The sequence below is a fragment of the Pan troglodytes genome, chromosome 1 (genome assembly GCF_028858775.2).
Source record: "Pan troglodytes isolate AG18354 chromosome 1, NHGRI_mPanTro3-v2.0_pri, whole genome shotgun sequence".
Taxonomy (NCBI): Eukaryota; Metazoa; Chordata; class Mammalia; order Primates; family Hominidae; genus Pan; species Pan troglodytes.
The window spans coordinates 219,097,945-219,115,982 of NC_072398.2; the positions used below are offsets into that span (position 1 = coordinate 219,097,945).

Here is an 18,038-nt window from a genome sequence, read left to right on the forward strand (position 1 = left end):
CCTCCTCTAGTCCTCAAGGGGGTTTTATTCCAGATTGCATTTATAACTATCTTCCCCAAGACCAGGGGCTGCCGCTCTTTTTTCCTCCAATAAAGATATGAGGAGAAGGTCACTCTGAGAGCAGACAGTGGATGTTGAGGGAGGTGCCTGTAGCAGCCTGGGGTCCGGGAGATCTGGGAACTCACTGCCGCCAGATGGAGCCAGGGGGACTCCTGAAAGGGAGTGGCCCAGAGGAGCTGATGGGGGCCAGAGTAAATGAGGAGGAGAGAGATGGCAGCAGCCCTGGGGACCGGGTTCTCTGGCTTTCACAGAGCCACATCCCTGATAAACTGGGAACTTGGATCTGAGACTCTGAAAAGACTGGGGCCTGGATGTGGGGCTGTGAGTTTCCAAGTCCCTTTGATTTTGCCGTGGTCTACATGAGGTTCCATTGGCTGCCCCACCCAACCCCAGGGGCAGAAAGTCAGTCTAGCAGGGGAACCTGGGGAGAGAGGGTCAGTGGCAAGCATCCACCCTGGATGCAAAGACAAGGGACACGTCAGAGGGAGGAAGCCTTGGCATGAGTCCAGGGGAAGGGAGGCACTTTGGATAGGTGCAGTTCTGTTTCTGCACTTGCCACAGCCTCAGAGGACTGTGAGGATTGAACTTTGCAGGAGGGAATGAGGGAGAATGGGGTCTGGACTGGAGTCCCTGTCATCCAAGTGACCCCCTATCTACTCCTGCAAACCAGATGAAGGTCTTGCTAGATGTAAGTCAAACCAGGGCCTATCAGGCTAACCAGCACTTTCTGGTGGATCCAGAAGTAGCACAGTGATCCTCGGTCAAAAAAATCTCACATTGTCCAGGGCTGAGGATTGTCAGGTGGCGCTGAAGGGGGAGACTCTGGGGAAAAAACAGAGAAGATTTTGGTACATTTCACACTCTCAACGCCCAGTGCTTCCCCCTTCCTGTTAGTCAGGCGTGGTTCCAGGATAATCACTTGAACCCGGGAAGCAGAGGTTGCGGCGAGCTGAGCTAGAGCCATTGCACCCCAGGCTGGGTGGGCAACAGGAGCGAAACTCTACCTCAAGAAACAACAACAACAAGAACAACAACAAGAAAACTTCCACTGAGTGCCTGGGTCGTGCCGCCTGCTATACTGGGTGCTGCTGAGAAAGATAAACAAGACGCAAGGCAGCTGGAAAATGAGCTCAGCAGAATATACCTGGCTCAGAACTGCAGTGCAGATCAGAAAAAGAATGCCTGTGCAGGATAAAACACGAACAGCCATCTTTTCTTTTCTTTTACTTTTTTTTTTTTTTTTTTTTTTTGGTTTCTTCTTCTTTTTAAAGTCAGGGCCTCACTCTGTTTCTAAGACTGGTGTGCAGTGGTGCAATCTCAGCTCACTGCAGGCTCGGCCTCTCAGGCTGAAGTGATCCTCCCATGTCAGCCTCCCAATTTGCTGGAAATACAGGTGTGTGCCACCATGCCTGGCTCATTTTGTTTATCTTTTGTAGAGACGACGTCTCACTGTTGCCCAGGCTGGTCTTGAACGCCTGTACTCAAGTCATCCTCCCAATTTGAGCTCCCAAAGTGCTGAGATTACAGGGGGGAGCCCCATGTCCTGCAAAGCCATCTTCATAATCCATGTGGAAAATGATGGTTATCCCAAATCCTTTCATCACTCTTTGTCAGAACATTCACTACTCTCACTGCCAATTAGAAATGTACAGGAGAATGAAAGAAAAAAGTTAATATTGTCCAGGTGCGGTGGCTCAGCCCATAATCCCAGCACTTGGGTGGCCAAGGAGGGCAGATCACCTGATAGTCAGCAATTCATACCAGCCTAGCCAACATAGTGAAACCCCATCTCCACAAAAGTAGAAAAATTAGGTTGGCGTGATGGCAGGTGGCTGTAATCCCAGCTACTCAGCAGGCTGAGGCAGAAGAATCTCTTGAACCAGGGAGCCGGAGGTAGCAGTGAGCCGAGATTTTGCCTTTGCACTCCAGCCTGGGTGACACAGTCAGACTCCATCTTAAAACAAAACAAAAAGAAGTTAATATTTATTAAGTGCACCGTAATTCAAAACACTAAGAATTCAAGTGCTTTATTTCCTTGGAAAAACTCACCAAGAGGCGTTAAAACGGTGATGGCCTTCCCCACAGCACAGCACAGAGGAGGCAGCTGACATCTTCCAGGCCTTGGGGCACTGTCTTGCTTCTTTCTAAGTGGGGATCCGCTCCCAACACACTCTCCTTTGTGCCCCTCAGGCCATGAATATCTCTGAGGTCTGTGAGTGCGAGGTCTCTTGCTGGTGGCGTTCCTTCCTGTTTCTTGGGACTTTCTTTTTTGGTGGGTCTCTTGGCATAAGGAATGTGAGCCTGGTGAGAACAGGCTGGACTCTGCATCAGGACACAGAGGCCCTGGAGGGGCAGACAGTGGAGCAAGCAGGGGCTGAATTTACCTGCTTTTTACTCAAAGGAAGCCCCTCACCACTGTCTTCCCTGCCACAGCAGCTCCAATAAAAAGAAAAAAGGTGTTAACTCAGCACATTCCCTGGAACAGCAAGAAGAAAACATCCCTCTTGGTATTCGTATAAGTATTAGGACTAGTGTTCGCTGGTTTCTCTCTCCTTTTGACATAATAACTCAAGGTACCCTGGGGATCTCGAGTGCATGGACCAGTGAGTCTCAAGGAGTTTGTTCTTTGGATATGAACCCATGGGAAGTGGATGTGTATTCCGTGGCCAAAGTCACTGGCCTCTTTTATTAGAGGAGACAGAAGTGCCCAGGAACCACCCCCAGGCCTGTGCTTCCAGGGACCGCTCTCTCTCTTTCCATGTGCATGCCTGAGACGGTTCTGGGTCTTCACTCATCACCATTTGCTCTTATAGAGTTGATGCATCTACTGTATACTTGCAGGGGACCCGGTGAAGAAAGAAATCCAAGAACCCACGTGGGTCCACATAGAGTGAGGTTGCCTCCAGACAGGCACAGGAACCCCGAGCCTCTTAGCCACTGCCAGAGCCTGAGACTGGGGCACTCACATGCAGACAAATGCATGGGACTTTAGAAGAAGCAGGGTTGGAGGGAGGAGAGGAGGGCATGGATGGAACGCATGGGTCACTGGAAGCTTCAGGGCCTGAGGCACTTGGGAGGGGGAAGGCATCATCAACGGAAAGGTCAGAGCTCCTTCCATGACCTGAGGTCACAGCGGGTGTCCTTCTCTCCCAGCTCCTCCCTGGGCTCTTGTGTCTGGAGTCAGGGCTGGCTCAGCTGGGGTTCTTTGGTGAGTGGGAAGGACATAGGGCACTCAGGGTCTCAAGTGCAACTTTTAAAATGATACTCAAATGAGAGGTTTCACACAGTGGCCTCCTGTCCACAGATCCCATGTCTTCTTGCTGGACTCCTGGGGGATTTGCCCAGCCAGGGACATGAGGTATTTTACATTTATCTGCCAAGTGCAAAACATCTTGATCTATATGAGGCCAGCTCCATCCTGGAGGGTTGTGACTTTCTAAGTGCTCACACCACATACACATATATGTACATACCATGAAGTCATTGCAGAGATGCCCTCTGGGCCTGGGGTTCTCTCACAGAACCCAGTTGATAAAAGCCTCCCTTCCACTCACCTGAGACCTAGAGACATCAGCCACCCCCTGCCCCATTCACCCAGCATTTTTCCTAAAGTGGAAACCAACTCAGAACGCACATAAATGAACACAGCCTCTAACTCATGGACTTAGGGGGAACAGACAGAATGAGAAGACCAGGGTTGAAAGTGGCATGTCGTGAAGTGGCACAGGCAGATGAGGCTGGAGAGGTGCAGTCAGAGGCAGGGGTGGCCCAGGAGTCATTGGCAGTTTTGGACTGGGGTGGTGAGGCCACCTGAGGCCTGTTTTCCAGTTCCCCATTATGGCCCGGAGGACTTTGATCCCTGAGAGAGGTAACCAGGAGGCAGGGGCAACAATAAGGTGGCCACTGCAATGCCCAGGCAGGAGGTCTTGGCATCACCTGGTGTGGCTGCAGACAGCCTGGGGACATCCTGGAGGTAGAGTCAATGTGACTTGCTCTTATGGTTTCAGGAGTGGGTGTGAGACCTGAGGAAAAGCGATGGGTTGACGGCACCTCCTAGAGTTTGGTCTTGACTCAGCGAAGTTGGGAAGAGTAAGTGAAGAGCCAACATGAAGACAACGACTCAAGGTCTTTGTAGGACATTTTAAATTCAAGGCATTTATGTTATTGAGAGAAAAAAACCCAAGAACAATATAACACTCATGAAATAACCCTGTTCAATAAAATTGTAAAGGTGTATACAATTTATTCATTCTTAGGACTCACACGATAGATGTTCCCAGATGCTTCCCATGGACTATATATCCTGCTGGTGTAGGTGGGAGTAAGGTGAGAGCCAGGATTCCAATCCCAGCAGTTTTCAAATCCCAGACCTTCAACTAAGGTCAACCTCAGATCTGGAAGAGGAAAGAGGTGCAGTTTCTTTTCTAATTCCATCAGGATCATTCTGGGTCTGGCCACAGGGCACACTGCACTGTTCTCCCATCTCAGAGGAGAGGGTGGGATCCCAAAAGCCAAATGTGTCCAGATATGTGTTGGCATAACGTTTTAAAAAATAGAGTTTCAGTTAGAAAGGAGGAGTGAGTTGAATATCTATAGCATAGTAAGGTGACTATAGTTAGTAATAATATATTATATAATTGAAAATACTGAGACAGTAAATTTTAAATGTCTCCCCATAAAAAGAGTAAGAATGTGAAGTGGTAGGAATGCCAAATAGCTTGATTTCACTATTCCACATTGTAGAGTATGAATATATCGAAACATCATACTGTACCCCATGAACAGATACAATTTTTATTAATAAAATTTTTATAAAATAGACGAAAAAAACCTTATGGGCATCACATAGGAATACCAGTGATTGGTCTCAGGAAGACGGAAAACTGCAAAGATAAAATAAGAACTCAGCAAAGGAACACAAGGTAAAACAAAACTCAATATAAGAGCCAGAAAATGGCAAAAGTCCCGGTCAGAGTGACTTGTCCAAGATTCTTCCAAAGAAACCCAAAGAAGGAAGAAAAGGGTGGTAATTTCAAGTCTCTGAAATCCTCTGCTTTCCTGGAATATCTAATGACTATTCTACCTGCTAATTAAAGAAACACCCCTGTCAATATTAGACACATCAATGAGACAGAAAATTAACAACGATATTCAGGACTTGAACGCAGCTCTGGACCAAACAGACCTAACAGACATCTACAAAACTCTCCACCCCAAATCAACAGAATATACATTTTTCTCAGCACCACATCACACTTATTCTAAAATTGACCACATAATTGGAAGTAAAACACTCCTCAGCAAATGTGAAAGAATGGAAATCATAACAAACAGTATCTCAGACCAAAGTGCAATCAAATTAGTACTCAGGATTAAGAAACTTACTCAAAACTGCACAACTACATGAAAACTGAACAAGCTGATTCTGAATGACAACTGGGCAAATAACAAATTTAAGGCAGAAATAAATAAGTTCTTTGAAAACAATGAGAACAAAGACACAATGTACCAGAATCTCTGGGACACAGCTAAAGCTGTGTTTAGAGGGAAATTTATAGCACTAAATGCCCACAGGAGAAAGGAGGAAAGGCCTAAAATTGACATTGCAATTAAAAGAACTAGAGAAGCCAGAGCAAACAAATTCAGAAGCTATCAGAAGACAAGAAATAACTAAGATCAGAGCACAACTGCAACAGATAGAGACATGAAAAACCCTTCAAAAAATCAATGAATCCAGGAGCTGGTTTTTAGGAAAAGATCAACAAAATAGACCACTAGCCAGATCAATTAAGAAGAAAAGAGAGAAGAATCAAACAGACACAATAAAAAATGGTAAAGGGGATATCACCACTGATCCCAGAGAAATACAAACTACCATCTGAGAATCTATAAACACCTCTATGCAAATAAGTTAGAAAATCTAGAAGAAATGGGTAAATTCCTGGACACATAGATGCTCCCAAGACTAAACCAGGAAGAAGTCAAATGCCTAAAGAGACCAATAAAAAATTCTGAAATTGAGGCAATAATTAATAGCCTACCAACAAAACAAAGTCCAGGACCAGAAGAATTCACAGTCAAATTCTACCATTCCTCTGAAACTATTCCAAACAATAGAAAAAGAGGGTCTCCTCCCTAACTCATTTTTATGAGGCCAGCATCATCCTGATACCAAAACCTGGCAGAGATACAACAACAAAAAAGGAAATTTCAGGCCAATATTCCTGATGAACATCGATGCAAAAATCCTCAATGAAATACTGGCAAACCGAATCCAGCAGCACATCAAAAAGCTTATCCACCAAGATCAAGTTGGCTTCATCCCTGGCATGCAAGGCTGGTTCCACTTATGCAAATCAATAAACGTAATCCATCACATAAACAGAACCAATGATAAAAACCACATGATTATTTCAATATGTGCAGAAAAGGCCTTCGATAAAATTCAACACCCTTTCAGGCTAAAAACTCTTCATAAACTAGGTGTTGATGGAATGTATGTAAAAATAATAAGAGCCATTTATGACAAAGCCACAGCCAATATCATACTGAATGGGCAAAAGCTACAAGCATTCCCTTGGAATACCGGCACACTGCATGGATGCCCTCTCTCACCACTCCTATTCAACATAGTATTGGAAGTTCTGGCCAGGGCAATCAGGCAAGAGAAAGAAATAGAGTATTCAAATAGGAAGAGAGGAAGTCAAATTGTCTCTGTTTGCAGATGACATGATTGTATATTTAGAAAACCCCATCGTCTCAGCCCAAAATCTCCTAAAGCTGATAAGCAACTTCAACAAAGTCTCAGGATACAAAATCAATGTGCAAAAATCACGAGCATTCCTATACATCAACAATAGACAAACAGAGAGCCAATCATGAGTGAACTCCCATTCACAATTGCTAAAATAAAATAAAATACTTAGGAATACAACTTACAAGGGATGTGAAGGAGAACTACAAACCACTGCTCAATGAAATAAAAGAGGATACAAACAAATGGAAGAACATTCCATGCTCATGGGTAGGAAGAATCAATATCGTGAAAATGGCCATACTGCCCAAAGTAATTTATAGATTCAATGCTATCCCCATCAAGGTACCATTGAGTTTCTTCACAGAATTAGAAAAACTACTTAAAACTTCATATGGAAGCAAAAAAGAACCTGTATACACAACACAATCCTAAGCAAAAAGAACAAAGCTGGAGGCATCTTGCTACCTGACTTCAAACTATACGACAAGGCTACAGTAACCAAAACAACATGGTACAGTTATCAAAACAGATATGTAGACCAATGGAACAGAACAGAGGCCTCAGAAATAATGCCACACATCTACAACCATCTGATCCTTGACAAACCTGACAAAAACAACCAATGGGGAAAGGATTCCCTATTTAATAAATGGTGTTGGGAAAACTGGCTAGCCATATGCAGAAAACTGAAACTGAACCCCTTCCTTTCACCTTATACAAAAATTAACTCAAGATGGATTAAAGATTTAAATGTAAGACCTAAAACCATAAAAACCATAGAAGAAAACCTAGGCAATACCATTCAGGACATAGGCATGGGCAAAGACTTCATGGCTAAAACACCAAAACCAATGGCAACAAAAGCCAAAATTGACAAATGGGATCTAATTAAAATAAAGAGCTTTTGCACAGCAAAAGAAACTGTCATCAGAGTCAACAGGCAACCTATAGAATGGGAGAAAATTTTTGCAATCTATCCATCAGAGAAATGACTAATATCCAGAATCTACAAGGAATTTAAACAAATTTACAAGAAAAGAACAAACAACCCCGCCAAAAAGTGGGTGAAGGATACTAACAGGCAATTCTCAAAAATAAAACGTTTTTCCAGCCAACAAACATATGAAAAAATGCTCATCATAACTGGTCATTTGATTTGCATTTCTCTAATGCAAATCAAAACCACAGTGAGATACCATCTCAGGCCAGTTAGAATGGTGATCATTAAAAAGTCAGGAAACAACAGATGCTGGAAAGGATGTGGAGAAATAGGAACGCGTTGACACTGTTGGTGGGAGTGTAAATTAGTTCAACCATTGTGGAAGACAGTGTGGCAATTCCTCAAGGATCTAGAACCAGAAATACCATTTGATCCAGCAATCCCTTTACTGGGTATATATCCAAAGGATTATAAATCCTTCTACTATAAAGACACATGCACAAGTATGTTTATTGCAGCACTATTCACAACAGCAAAGACTTGGAACCAACCCAAATGCCCATCAATGATAGACTGGATAAAGCAAATGTGGCACATATACATCATGGAATACTATGCAACCATAAAAAATAAGTTCATTTCCTTTGCAGGGACATGGATGAAGCTAGAAACCATCATTCTCAGCAAACTAACACAGGAACAGTAAACCAAAACACCTCATCTTCTCACTCATAAGGGGGAGTTGAACAATGAGAACTCATGGACACAGATAGGGGAACATCACACATCAGGGCCTCTCAGGGTGTGGAGCACTAGGAGAGGGGTAGCATTAGGAGAAATACCTAATGTAGATGACGGGTTGATGGGTGCAGCAAACCACCATGGCATGTGTATACGTATGTAACAAAACTGCACGTTCTGCACATGTATCCCAGAACTTAAAGTGGAAAGAAGAAAGAAAGATAGAAAGAGAGAGAGAAAGAAAGAAAGAAAGAAAGAAAGAAAGAAAGAAAGAAAGAAAGAAAGAAAGAAAGAAAGAAAGAAAGACAAGACAAGACAAGACAAGACAAGACAAGACAGGGGAGGGGAGGGGAGGGGAAGCAAAGGGAAGGGAAGGGAAGGGAAAAGAAAAGAAATACCCATAAAATAGGAAAGCTGGCTGGTCACAGGAGAAGCATGAAAATATCAAGCAGTGATTTCATACAGCAGCAAGAAAAGAGCTTGTAAAATTAGCTACAAGAATAAGGATAAGCCTTGACCAATAAGACCCAAACAAGCAGGACGGGGCTAAGCTGGCTGACACTGAATTGGTCAGACATGGCACTGGGTTTGACCCTTGCCCTACCCCAGGCCTAATTATACACCCATTATGACAGTAAATCACACACCAGCGCCAGGACGGTTCTGAGAATGCCCACATTTAGTATAAAAATAGGTGACACTAGCCAGGCCCAGTGGCTCATACCTGTAATCCCAACACTTTGGGAGCCCAAGGTGGGTGGATCACCTGAGGTCGGGAGTTTGAGACCATCCTGACCAACATGGAGAAATCTCGTCTCTACTAAAAATACAAAATTAGCCGAGTGTGGTGGCACATGTCTGTAATCCCAGCTACTCCAGAGGCTGAGGCAGGAGAATTGGTTGAACCCAGGAGGCAGAGGTTGCAGTAAGCCAAGATCATTGCACTCCAGCCTGGGCAACAAGAGCGAAACTCCATCTCAAAACATAAATAAATAAATAAATACATACATAAATACATAAATAAATAATAGGTGACACTTCAGTTCTAAGAAAACTTCACCATTTTTTCTTAAAATCCTAACGATTATTTCAACCTCTCCTTAGAGATCCTATAAAATTAGAAACCCAAACTCCCTTGTACACAACTCACTCTCCTGAATTGGCCCTCTCTTGAGTATCTACCTTTGCTTTGCAATAGACACTTCTTGCCTTTTGCTTCATTCTGCCTACTTCCTAAACTCTTTCTTGCAGCGATGACAAGAATGTGGACACTGGTTGGTGATTGAGTCTCTGGGTACCTGGAGATGACCTAATCACTATGGCAATAGTCAGAGTCTAAAAATCACACCGGATATTACAATTCACTCTGGTTTTTCTTGGGGGAAAAATCCAGTAACTTTGGCCCCATTTCTCCAAAGGGCATCACTCAGCACAAACTGATAAGCAGCAGTTCTACCACTGGGTTGTAAGTAAATGGCTTTATTTCTGGGTTCTCTATTCTGTTCCATTGGTCTATGTCTTGACCTTCATACTGGCACCATGCAGTTTTGCTTACTATTGCCTTACCATACAAATTGAAGTCAGGTAATGTGATGCCTCCACATTTGTTCATTTTGCTTAGGATTGCTTTGGCTCTTTAGCCTCTTTTTTGGCTCCAAATGAATTTTAGGATTCTTTTTGTAATCCTGTGGAAATGATGTTTGTATTTTGGTGTATGCAATTTTTAGATTGATGTTTGATGTTTGCAATTTTTAGATTGCTTTGGGCAGTGTGGTCATTTTCACGATATTGTGTCTGTCAATCCATCAGCATGGGACGTTTTTCTTCTTTTTTGTCATCTATGATTTTTTTCAGCAGTGTCTTGTAGTTCTCCTTGTAGAGATCCTGTACCTAATGGTTAAGTGTATTCCTAGGTTGTTTTTGTTATTGTCAGTTTTTGTTGTTGTTTTGCAACTATTGTGAAGGGATGGAGTTCTTCATTTGATTCTCGGCTTGCTTGTTGTTGGTATAAAAGGGTGTTACTGATTTGTACATACAGATTTTGGACCTGAGACTTAAGTGAATTCATTTATCTCATCTACGAGTCTTTTGGTGGAATCTTTCAGGTTTTCTAAGCACATACGATCATATCATTGGCAAACACAGGTAGTTTCACTTCCTTCTTTCCAATTTAAATGTCCTTTATTTCTTTTGCTTACCAGATTGCTCTGACAAAAACTTTCAGTCCTATGTTGATTACAAGTGGATAAAGTGAGCATTTTTGTCTTCTTCTGGTTCTTAGTGGGAATACTTTCAACATTTCTTCATTCAATATGATGTTGCATATGGATTTGTCATTTTTGGCTTCTATTATTTTGATGTATGTTCTTTCTAGGCATAGTTTGTGTAAGTGTAGTCCATTATTTTACAAGCTCAGATTTGTATTCTGTTTTACCTGAGTTCGTTCTGAGATTTGGCATCTATTTTACCTGACATAAGTACAGATGCTCTTGCTGTTTTTTGGTTTCCAGTTGCATGGAATACTTTATTCTACCCCTTCACTTTCCATCTACATGTATCCTTATAGGTGAAGTGAGTTTCTGGAAAACAGCATACAGTAGGGTCTTATTTTTTTACTCATTCAAAGACCCTATGCCTTTCACTTGCAGAAGTGAGATAAATTATATTCATTGTTTTTATTGATAAAGGCTTAGTACTCCCATTTCATTTCTTGTTTTTTTGGTTGTTTAGAGACTTCTCTCTTCCATCCTTTTCTTATTGTCTTTCTTTGTGTTTAAGTAATTTTCTCTTCTGGAATCCTTGGAATGTGACTTTTCTGGCCAGAAACCTCTGTGGCTGGGGGCAGCTTTGCCAGAGTTTTGATGGGGTTCACTGGGTTCGTTCTGCCCGTGCAGCCTGGTAGACTATGCTTGACTCATGTTTTAGGCCTGGAGCACATGCCTATTAAGGGCAGGTCAGGGGTAGAGCAGTGAGGGGTGTGTGAGTGAGCAGGGGGTCTGGCCACTTTGGACAGTCACTGGCTGCTGCTGCAGCAGTGGGGCAGGCAGCTCCAGGTGCCAGCACGGGTGCCAGATTTCTTCAAGGCTGCAAATGAACCAGGAACAGCACAAGCAGCTTCCATGGTTGTCACTGGAATACACAGTGACACCAACACTGAAAGCTTGGAAATGCCAGAAACTGCAGAACCCCCAGAAAGGAGTCACAGCCCTGGCTCAGGAAGCTCCCATGTCTGGGCTCCTGGAAGATTAGTAGCTCTTCTCTTTTTCTCTTCACCTACAACTTGGTGAGCAAGAGCTGTGTTTCAGCTTTGTTTGTGTTATTGCTCTTTTAGTCCCACCATTAGGCGGGTCCCAAGTTCTTGTTCGGTGACCAGGAAGAATGAATTATGCAGACAAGTGGAGGGTGAGTGAGATAAAGAGGAGCTTTACTGAGCAATAGAACAGCTCAGAGACCCACAGTGGGTAACTTCTTTCTGCAGCCAGGGTGTCCTGATGAGTGTTCAGCTCTGAGCAGACAGGAGGTGCTGGAGTGGGTGACCCCTCTCTCCTGGCAGGTTATTCCATCATCACCACTGCTCTCAGTAGAGAGGAGGCCCTGGAGTGGGTTGCTGCTCTCTGCAGGAAAGTCATCTCATCATCTCTACAGCTCTCAGCAGAGAAAAAGACCCAGAGTGGGTTGCTTGTCTCTGCAGGAAAATCATCCCAGTAGTGGGTAGTTCCTCTCTGCCACTGGTCTTCCTAATGTTCTCCCTGAGTCTGGGGTTTTTTCAGCATCAGACTGGAGAAAAGTATGTGCTCATTGGGTCATAGGTGGCCATGAGCAGGCACAGAAAAGGCAACATATGTTCCCATTCTGGTCCGTAGGACTGGTGGCCTAGCTTACGGGCTTCAGGCCCTCCTTGGTCAGAAGGTGAAGCCTCACCAGTGACTCTCACCTTCCTGTCCAGGATTCTGCCTCCCTCCCACCACCAACCATGTTGCCCAAGTCACTCGTACCAAGGAGCATCCAAAGACCAGGGCTGATCTGTCCGCAATCCCCCCTCAGCCCCCCTTCTATACTCATCAGGGCCCAAAGTCCAGCGGGTTCAAGGCAGCCATGGGATGCTGTATCTGCACTGACCAAAATGTTCACAGACCCACCTGGGCTGTGACAGCATCTGGGCTCGACCACAACCACACCCCAAAATTAGAGCAGGTGCCATGAGAGACCAGGCAGTGGGAACAGACACCCTGAAGCTGAAGGAGAAGGGGGGATCTCCTGGGCCCTCAAGAGCACTGGGGGACCTCAGTTGGTAACTGCGACCTGGGCAGATTCAGTTGCACCTTTGGAGCTACTGCCCTGCCAACTCGGGAGGACCAGGACTCCCTCTTGTCCTAGGCTCCCATCAGCTCCAAAGTGTACGCAGCCTTGGCTGTGCCCTCTCTCTGTGTTTCCCCACAGAGAGGACAGGTGAGATGCAGGTTCACAGCAGCTCTGGCCAACCCCGCACAAACAAACCCAATGCTCCTGGGTGTGGTTTAACAAGCCCCAACTGTACTCTCATCCAGGAGCTTGCAGGCTAACAGCAGGCAGTGGGCAGTGAGGTAGAGGCTGTGGTGGAGACTCCAGACCTGGGTCCAGGTTCCATTTTGCCATGAGAGGGTGTGGGTGGCACAGCTGGCTGCCTCAGGGACATGGAGCACAGGCCTGGCTCATGACCCTGCCAAGGGGGGGGCCTCCAGGAGTGGTTCGTGGTTCCCAGGCCCAGCAATCAGACTCCATGGTCTCCCCTACAGGGGGCAGATCTTGGAAAAACAGCCTGGGGTGGATCCGCATGGAACCTCCCTTCAAGACCCGGGAGCTTGACACTGTTAACAGGATGGGCACAGTGGCCAGATAGCTCGACAGGACCTTGAAGCAGGTGCCACTTGTGCTTCTCACCCTGGCCCCCTGATGGATGGCCCCAGCTCTGTTTTCTGGGCCTGGCATCCACACTTCTTGTGCAAGCGGGGCACCACCCCATTCCTATCTTCTCCTTGGGGCCCCTCTCTGCCCGTCCCTTTGTACCTGACCGAGCTGCTCCCTGCAGGCAAAAAAAGGAAGAAAAAAACTGATGACTGAAGAGAAGTAAAGAATGGGTGGAGATCATCTGCACACCACTTTTCCCAGCACTTTGGGAGGCCAAGGTTGGTGGATCACTCGAAGACAGGATCTTGAGACCAGGCTGATCAACATGGAAAAATCCCATCTTTATTAAAAATACAAAAATCACCCAGGCTTGGTGGAATATGCCTGCAGTCCCAGCCATTTGAGTGGTTGAGGCACGAGAATCACTTGAGCCCCGAAGGACAGGATTGCGGTGAGCCCAGATTGCACCATCGCACTCCAGCCTAAATGACAAACTGAGATTTTGTCTCCAAAACAAAACAAAGAACAAGAATGGGTGGGAAATACTCAAAATGATCTAATTTTATTTGGTTGCTTTGATGTTCTACAACCGAAACTCAATCACAGACAAATTAGTATTTCGTTATTTTTCCATCCGTAACTCGATAACTAGAGATTTCTGATGGATAAATTGCACAACAGGTTAAAAGTTTTCATTCCGGTGCTCTTTATTGCTGATATTCCTTGGTAACCACCCTTGCAGGGATAACATTCTCATCACTGTAGAACTTTAGCTTCTCTTTCCGACTCTAGGACACGGGTCCCTGAAGTTCTCACTGATGTCACCTCAACATTTTCCTCCAGCCTTGCCCCCTGCTGTTATGTTTTTTCCCTCACACTGAGCACTTGCCTGTGCTTCCTTTAAGTTCCATGTGGCCTGGACACAGACACTCATGCCAGTAATCCCAGCACTTTAGGAAGCTGAGGCAGGAGGATCCCATAAGCCCAGCAGTTTGAGACCAGCTGGAGCAACACAGCGAAACCCTGTCTCAAATTGTCTTTAATAAAAATTTTGGAACTATTAAAAAAGGAAATAAGAAAAGAGAAAAATAACTTGCACCTACATAGTAGATTTTAGTGTCCAAGTGCCTGGAAGAGAACTTTGGATTTCTCTACCCCGCTAGGCACGCCTTCCCTAGCAGCAAAGATGGAGCTCCAGTTCCTCAGACGGTGATGAGCCACAGGAAGGGCAGGGGGTGGGGCCAATGAAGATCCTCTTGGGCTGCCTGACTTCCCTCAGTGTACACATCAGCTCAGCCCGAAGTGGGGTGAAGATCTCCCAATTGACACGAACCAAGGAATTCAAACTCTCCTCAGGGGCAGGATACGTCTCCGGGCTTAACTTGCTCAGCCCACGGGTGTGGCGCAGCAGGTCCTTCAGGGCGCCCATAGACATACAATTTCTGCCAAAGTAGAAGGTGGTGAGCTAGGAGCAGCGGCTCAGGCCAGGCAGGATGGCACTGAGTTGGGAGTAGTGGATCTGACAGCCCTCCAAGATGAGGGTTTTGAGAGAGGCAGCAATTTTCTCCAGCAGAGCTCCGAGGGGTTCAAGACTGATGCGGAACAGCAGCACGTAGCTGAGATTCAGATGCTTTAGGTAACCGAGGCTTGCGTACTGGGAGAGACACTTCATGTCTTCTTCCAATAGGTAGCCATAAGTTAATTCCAAGTTCTCCAAGGGGTTCTGGAGGCACCTGTGGAGATCAAGAAGTTAGTTCTGGGCAGTGATACCAGTTAGATGAAGGTAGTGCCTTCATCTAGGAAAATGCCTGCGTCAAACAAACACAAGTTTGTTCCCACCATCTGATGATGGTCCTCATGCAAGTTGCTGCATCATGAGGACCCTGATCGTTCAGGGGCCGTCCCATTTTAGCCTCAGCCCTTTCACCATTGCTCGTGTGATTGGTTCAAGGCCATAAAATCTCTAAAGCCTTTTTTTTTTTTCATCTTTTAGCAGAAAACTTCATCTCTGGGCCACAGGTACCCGGTGGGAGATGTGCACAAAGAACTCAACTGAGCAAGGTCTAGGGACATCAGCTAGAGCTACATGTCAGCAGGGGCTCCCTGACATGCCTGCATCTGCAAACCAACTGTCACTTTTTACCACTCTCACGCCTACTCCCTCACCTCCATCCCGGAAGCATGCATTTCCCATGTCAATTACCTTTCCTGGAGTTCAAAACAACCTTTTACAGACAGGGAATCAGAGACAGGATCATTCGTGATCACTAAGCCGGTGAGGACAGACGTTCTATTGTGAAATGCACAGGTTTGATGTGCTTTCCCTCCTTTCATACCCTCCTCTATTATCTCTTTGACATCATATCAACTTGAAACACACTTTGTAACAGGAAATTCACACGTGCACCCCCAACAGAGCTGAAACCCCCACTAACTAGCTTGTACATGATGTCCCTCTCTAGCTTCTACCCCAGGTAACCCCTCTCCCCTTATTGGGGCAATCCTGTGATAGCCACTCCAGGACATGGAACACTGAATGGGACAATGTGTTGACATTCTGATGTCCCCTTCACTGTGACGTTGCCACTGGCTGGCACACAGTACACGCCTTCTAATGTTTGCTGTAACAGAACAAGGCTATGCTGTGGTCTGCATACAAAGTGCATGATCCTTTCTCACCTGATCAGCTGTTCCAGGTGCCCATTGAAGAAGGTGATCAATTTTATTTTAAGCAACTGGAGGTGTTCCAGCCTGAGGAACACAGAGCTGAATTTGGCAACTAACCGTCCTTCGAGTTCATTATCTGACGTGTAATGATGGCACCTGGAGAAAACGAGTTTGCGAAGATTCTTCATCTCCTTCAGGTAACAACAAAGCTTTCTTATCAGACGTGGCCAGGACATGTTGCCAATTTCCAGCTCTTGAATACTATTCAAGTATATTATTTTCAATGACTTTCTGAGATATTTAATTGGCGTTAGATAATTGACCAGCTTACTACAGCACAGGTGTACTAAACCTCTCCTTTGGTAAACCCACTGAAAGAGGTATCTCAGGCATTCATCCTGGGGTATTTCCTTTAGGCAGATGTCTATGAACACCTTTAAGGGCTGGTGCTCTCCCATCCTTGGACAGTCCTCTGCTGTCTGCCTCTTACTCATGGTCTCTGGGAAGCAGGACAGGGCCCAGGCTCCAGGCCATATGGCCCAGAAATTCTCGTCAACATCCCGCAAATCCAGCACTTGAAGTTTCCACCTCCTGTGGGTAAAGTAAGGGAGAGGCTCAGAATTTAGAAGGACTCATCCCTGACCTTTGCTTTCATTCTCATCCCATAAATCAGCTGCTCCTGTCCTCAGTGCTCCCTGTTCTCTTTGTCTTTTCTCAATCCCTGTTCCCTTTTGATTCCCTTTTGATTCTGATTTTAGATTCCCCACTTCTATTCCCTTTACCTTCCACTGAGTAAAGGCAGGTTTCTGTTCCCACAGTGGACCCTGTATGGTGAGCAGTCCTTTCTCTGAGGATCTGGACAATGGCCAAAGCCTCCCTGAGCTTCCTCGCCAACACCATCAGAAGACTCTGGGCCACACTTGGGCTACTTCTCTGCCTGACCCTGCTGTTCTTTCCCTGGACACCTGAGCCCTATCTACCAGCCCTCCTGGGTCACCTCACCTGGGGCGATCCTTCTGTGTAAGCAGCATATGAAGCCCTTCCAGCAATGCTTTGAAGGTCTCCAAATGAAGCTTCTTCATCAGTGATCCCAGAGGGAGGCAGGTGAAGGGCCAGGCCTGCACCATCACCGTCAGAGTCTGGAAGTGTCTCCTGCGGAAGGCCTCCATGAAGAGTGGGAGATACAGCACCCTGGGCAGCTCTTCCATGGCAGAGATGGATAAGGCCTGGTCTCTCAGCAGGCTCTGCCCTGCCAGCTCCAGGAGTCTGGGTGGGGTCTGGATGCTCATCCTGATAGATCTGCAAGGAAAATCTCTAGAAGACAAATCCAGGGAAAATGTGTCACTCTCAGGGCAAACACAATCATCTGCTTCTACTGGTACCAGGAAGAATGTCTTCCAAACACCAAGGAGGGAGGGGTCATGGAAACCACTGACTTATTAATTTTCATCCATTGCTCCACTGAATCCCAGAACCACCGGACAGTGCCACTGAGGATCCTGAAAGCCAAGCTCTACCTCTTTGAGGAAAAATTTCTTGTCACTTACCACCCTAAAGCAATGAGAATGAGAGTGTCCTGTGGGCCCAGACAGCCTCCATTCTCAGTTTACACCATGAACATGCTGGGGGAACACTTAAGGGACTCCCTAAAATCGATGCCATTATTTTTTATTTTGAAAATTTTCTACCAGAAATGGACCAGGTGCTGTGGCTCATGTCTGTAATCCCAACACTGCTGGACACCAAGGCAGGCAGATCACTTGAGGTCCGGAATTCGAGAATAGCCTGGCCTACATAATGAAACCATGTCTCTACTTAATACAAAAAAATTAAGAATCATTTTACTCCAGAAGGCAGAGGTTGCAGTGAGCCAAGATCACATCACTGCTCTCCAGCCTGGGTGACAGAGTTGGACTCTGACTCAAACAAAAACAAATTGATAAATTAATTAATTTAAATATTAGCCAGGTGTGGTCATGCATGACT

General features: G+C 45.5%; 1 protein-coding gene across 1 annotated transcript; it reads right to left on the reverse strand.

Moving 5' to 3' along the window:
* Positions 1-11,881: 11,881 nt before the first annotated feature.
* LOC749132 (PRAME family member 1) lies at positions 11,882-17,341 on the reverse strand. The gene is given in 3 exon segments (XM_054677971.1): positions 11,882-15,118; positions 16,065-16,643; positions 17,055-17,341. Coding segments are annotated over 3 exon segments (1,425 nt in total). The 3' UTR covers positions 11,882-14,559.
* Positions 17,342-18,038: the final 697 nt, after the last annotated feature.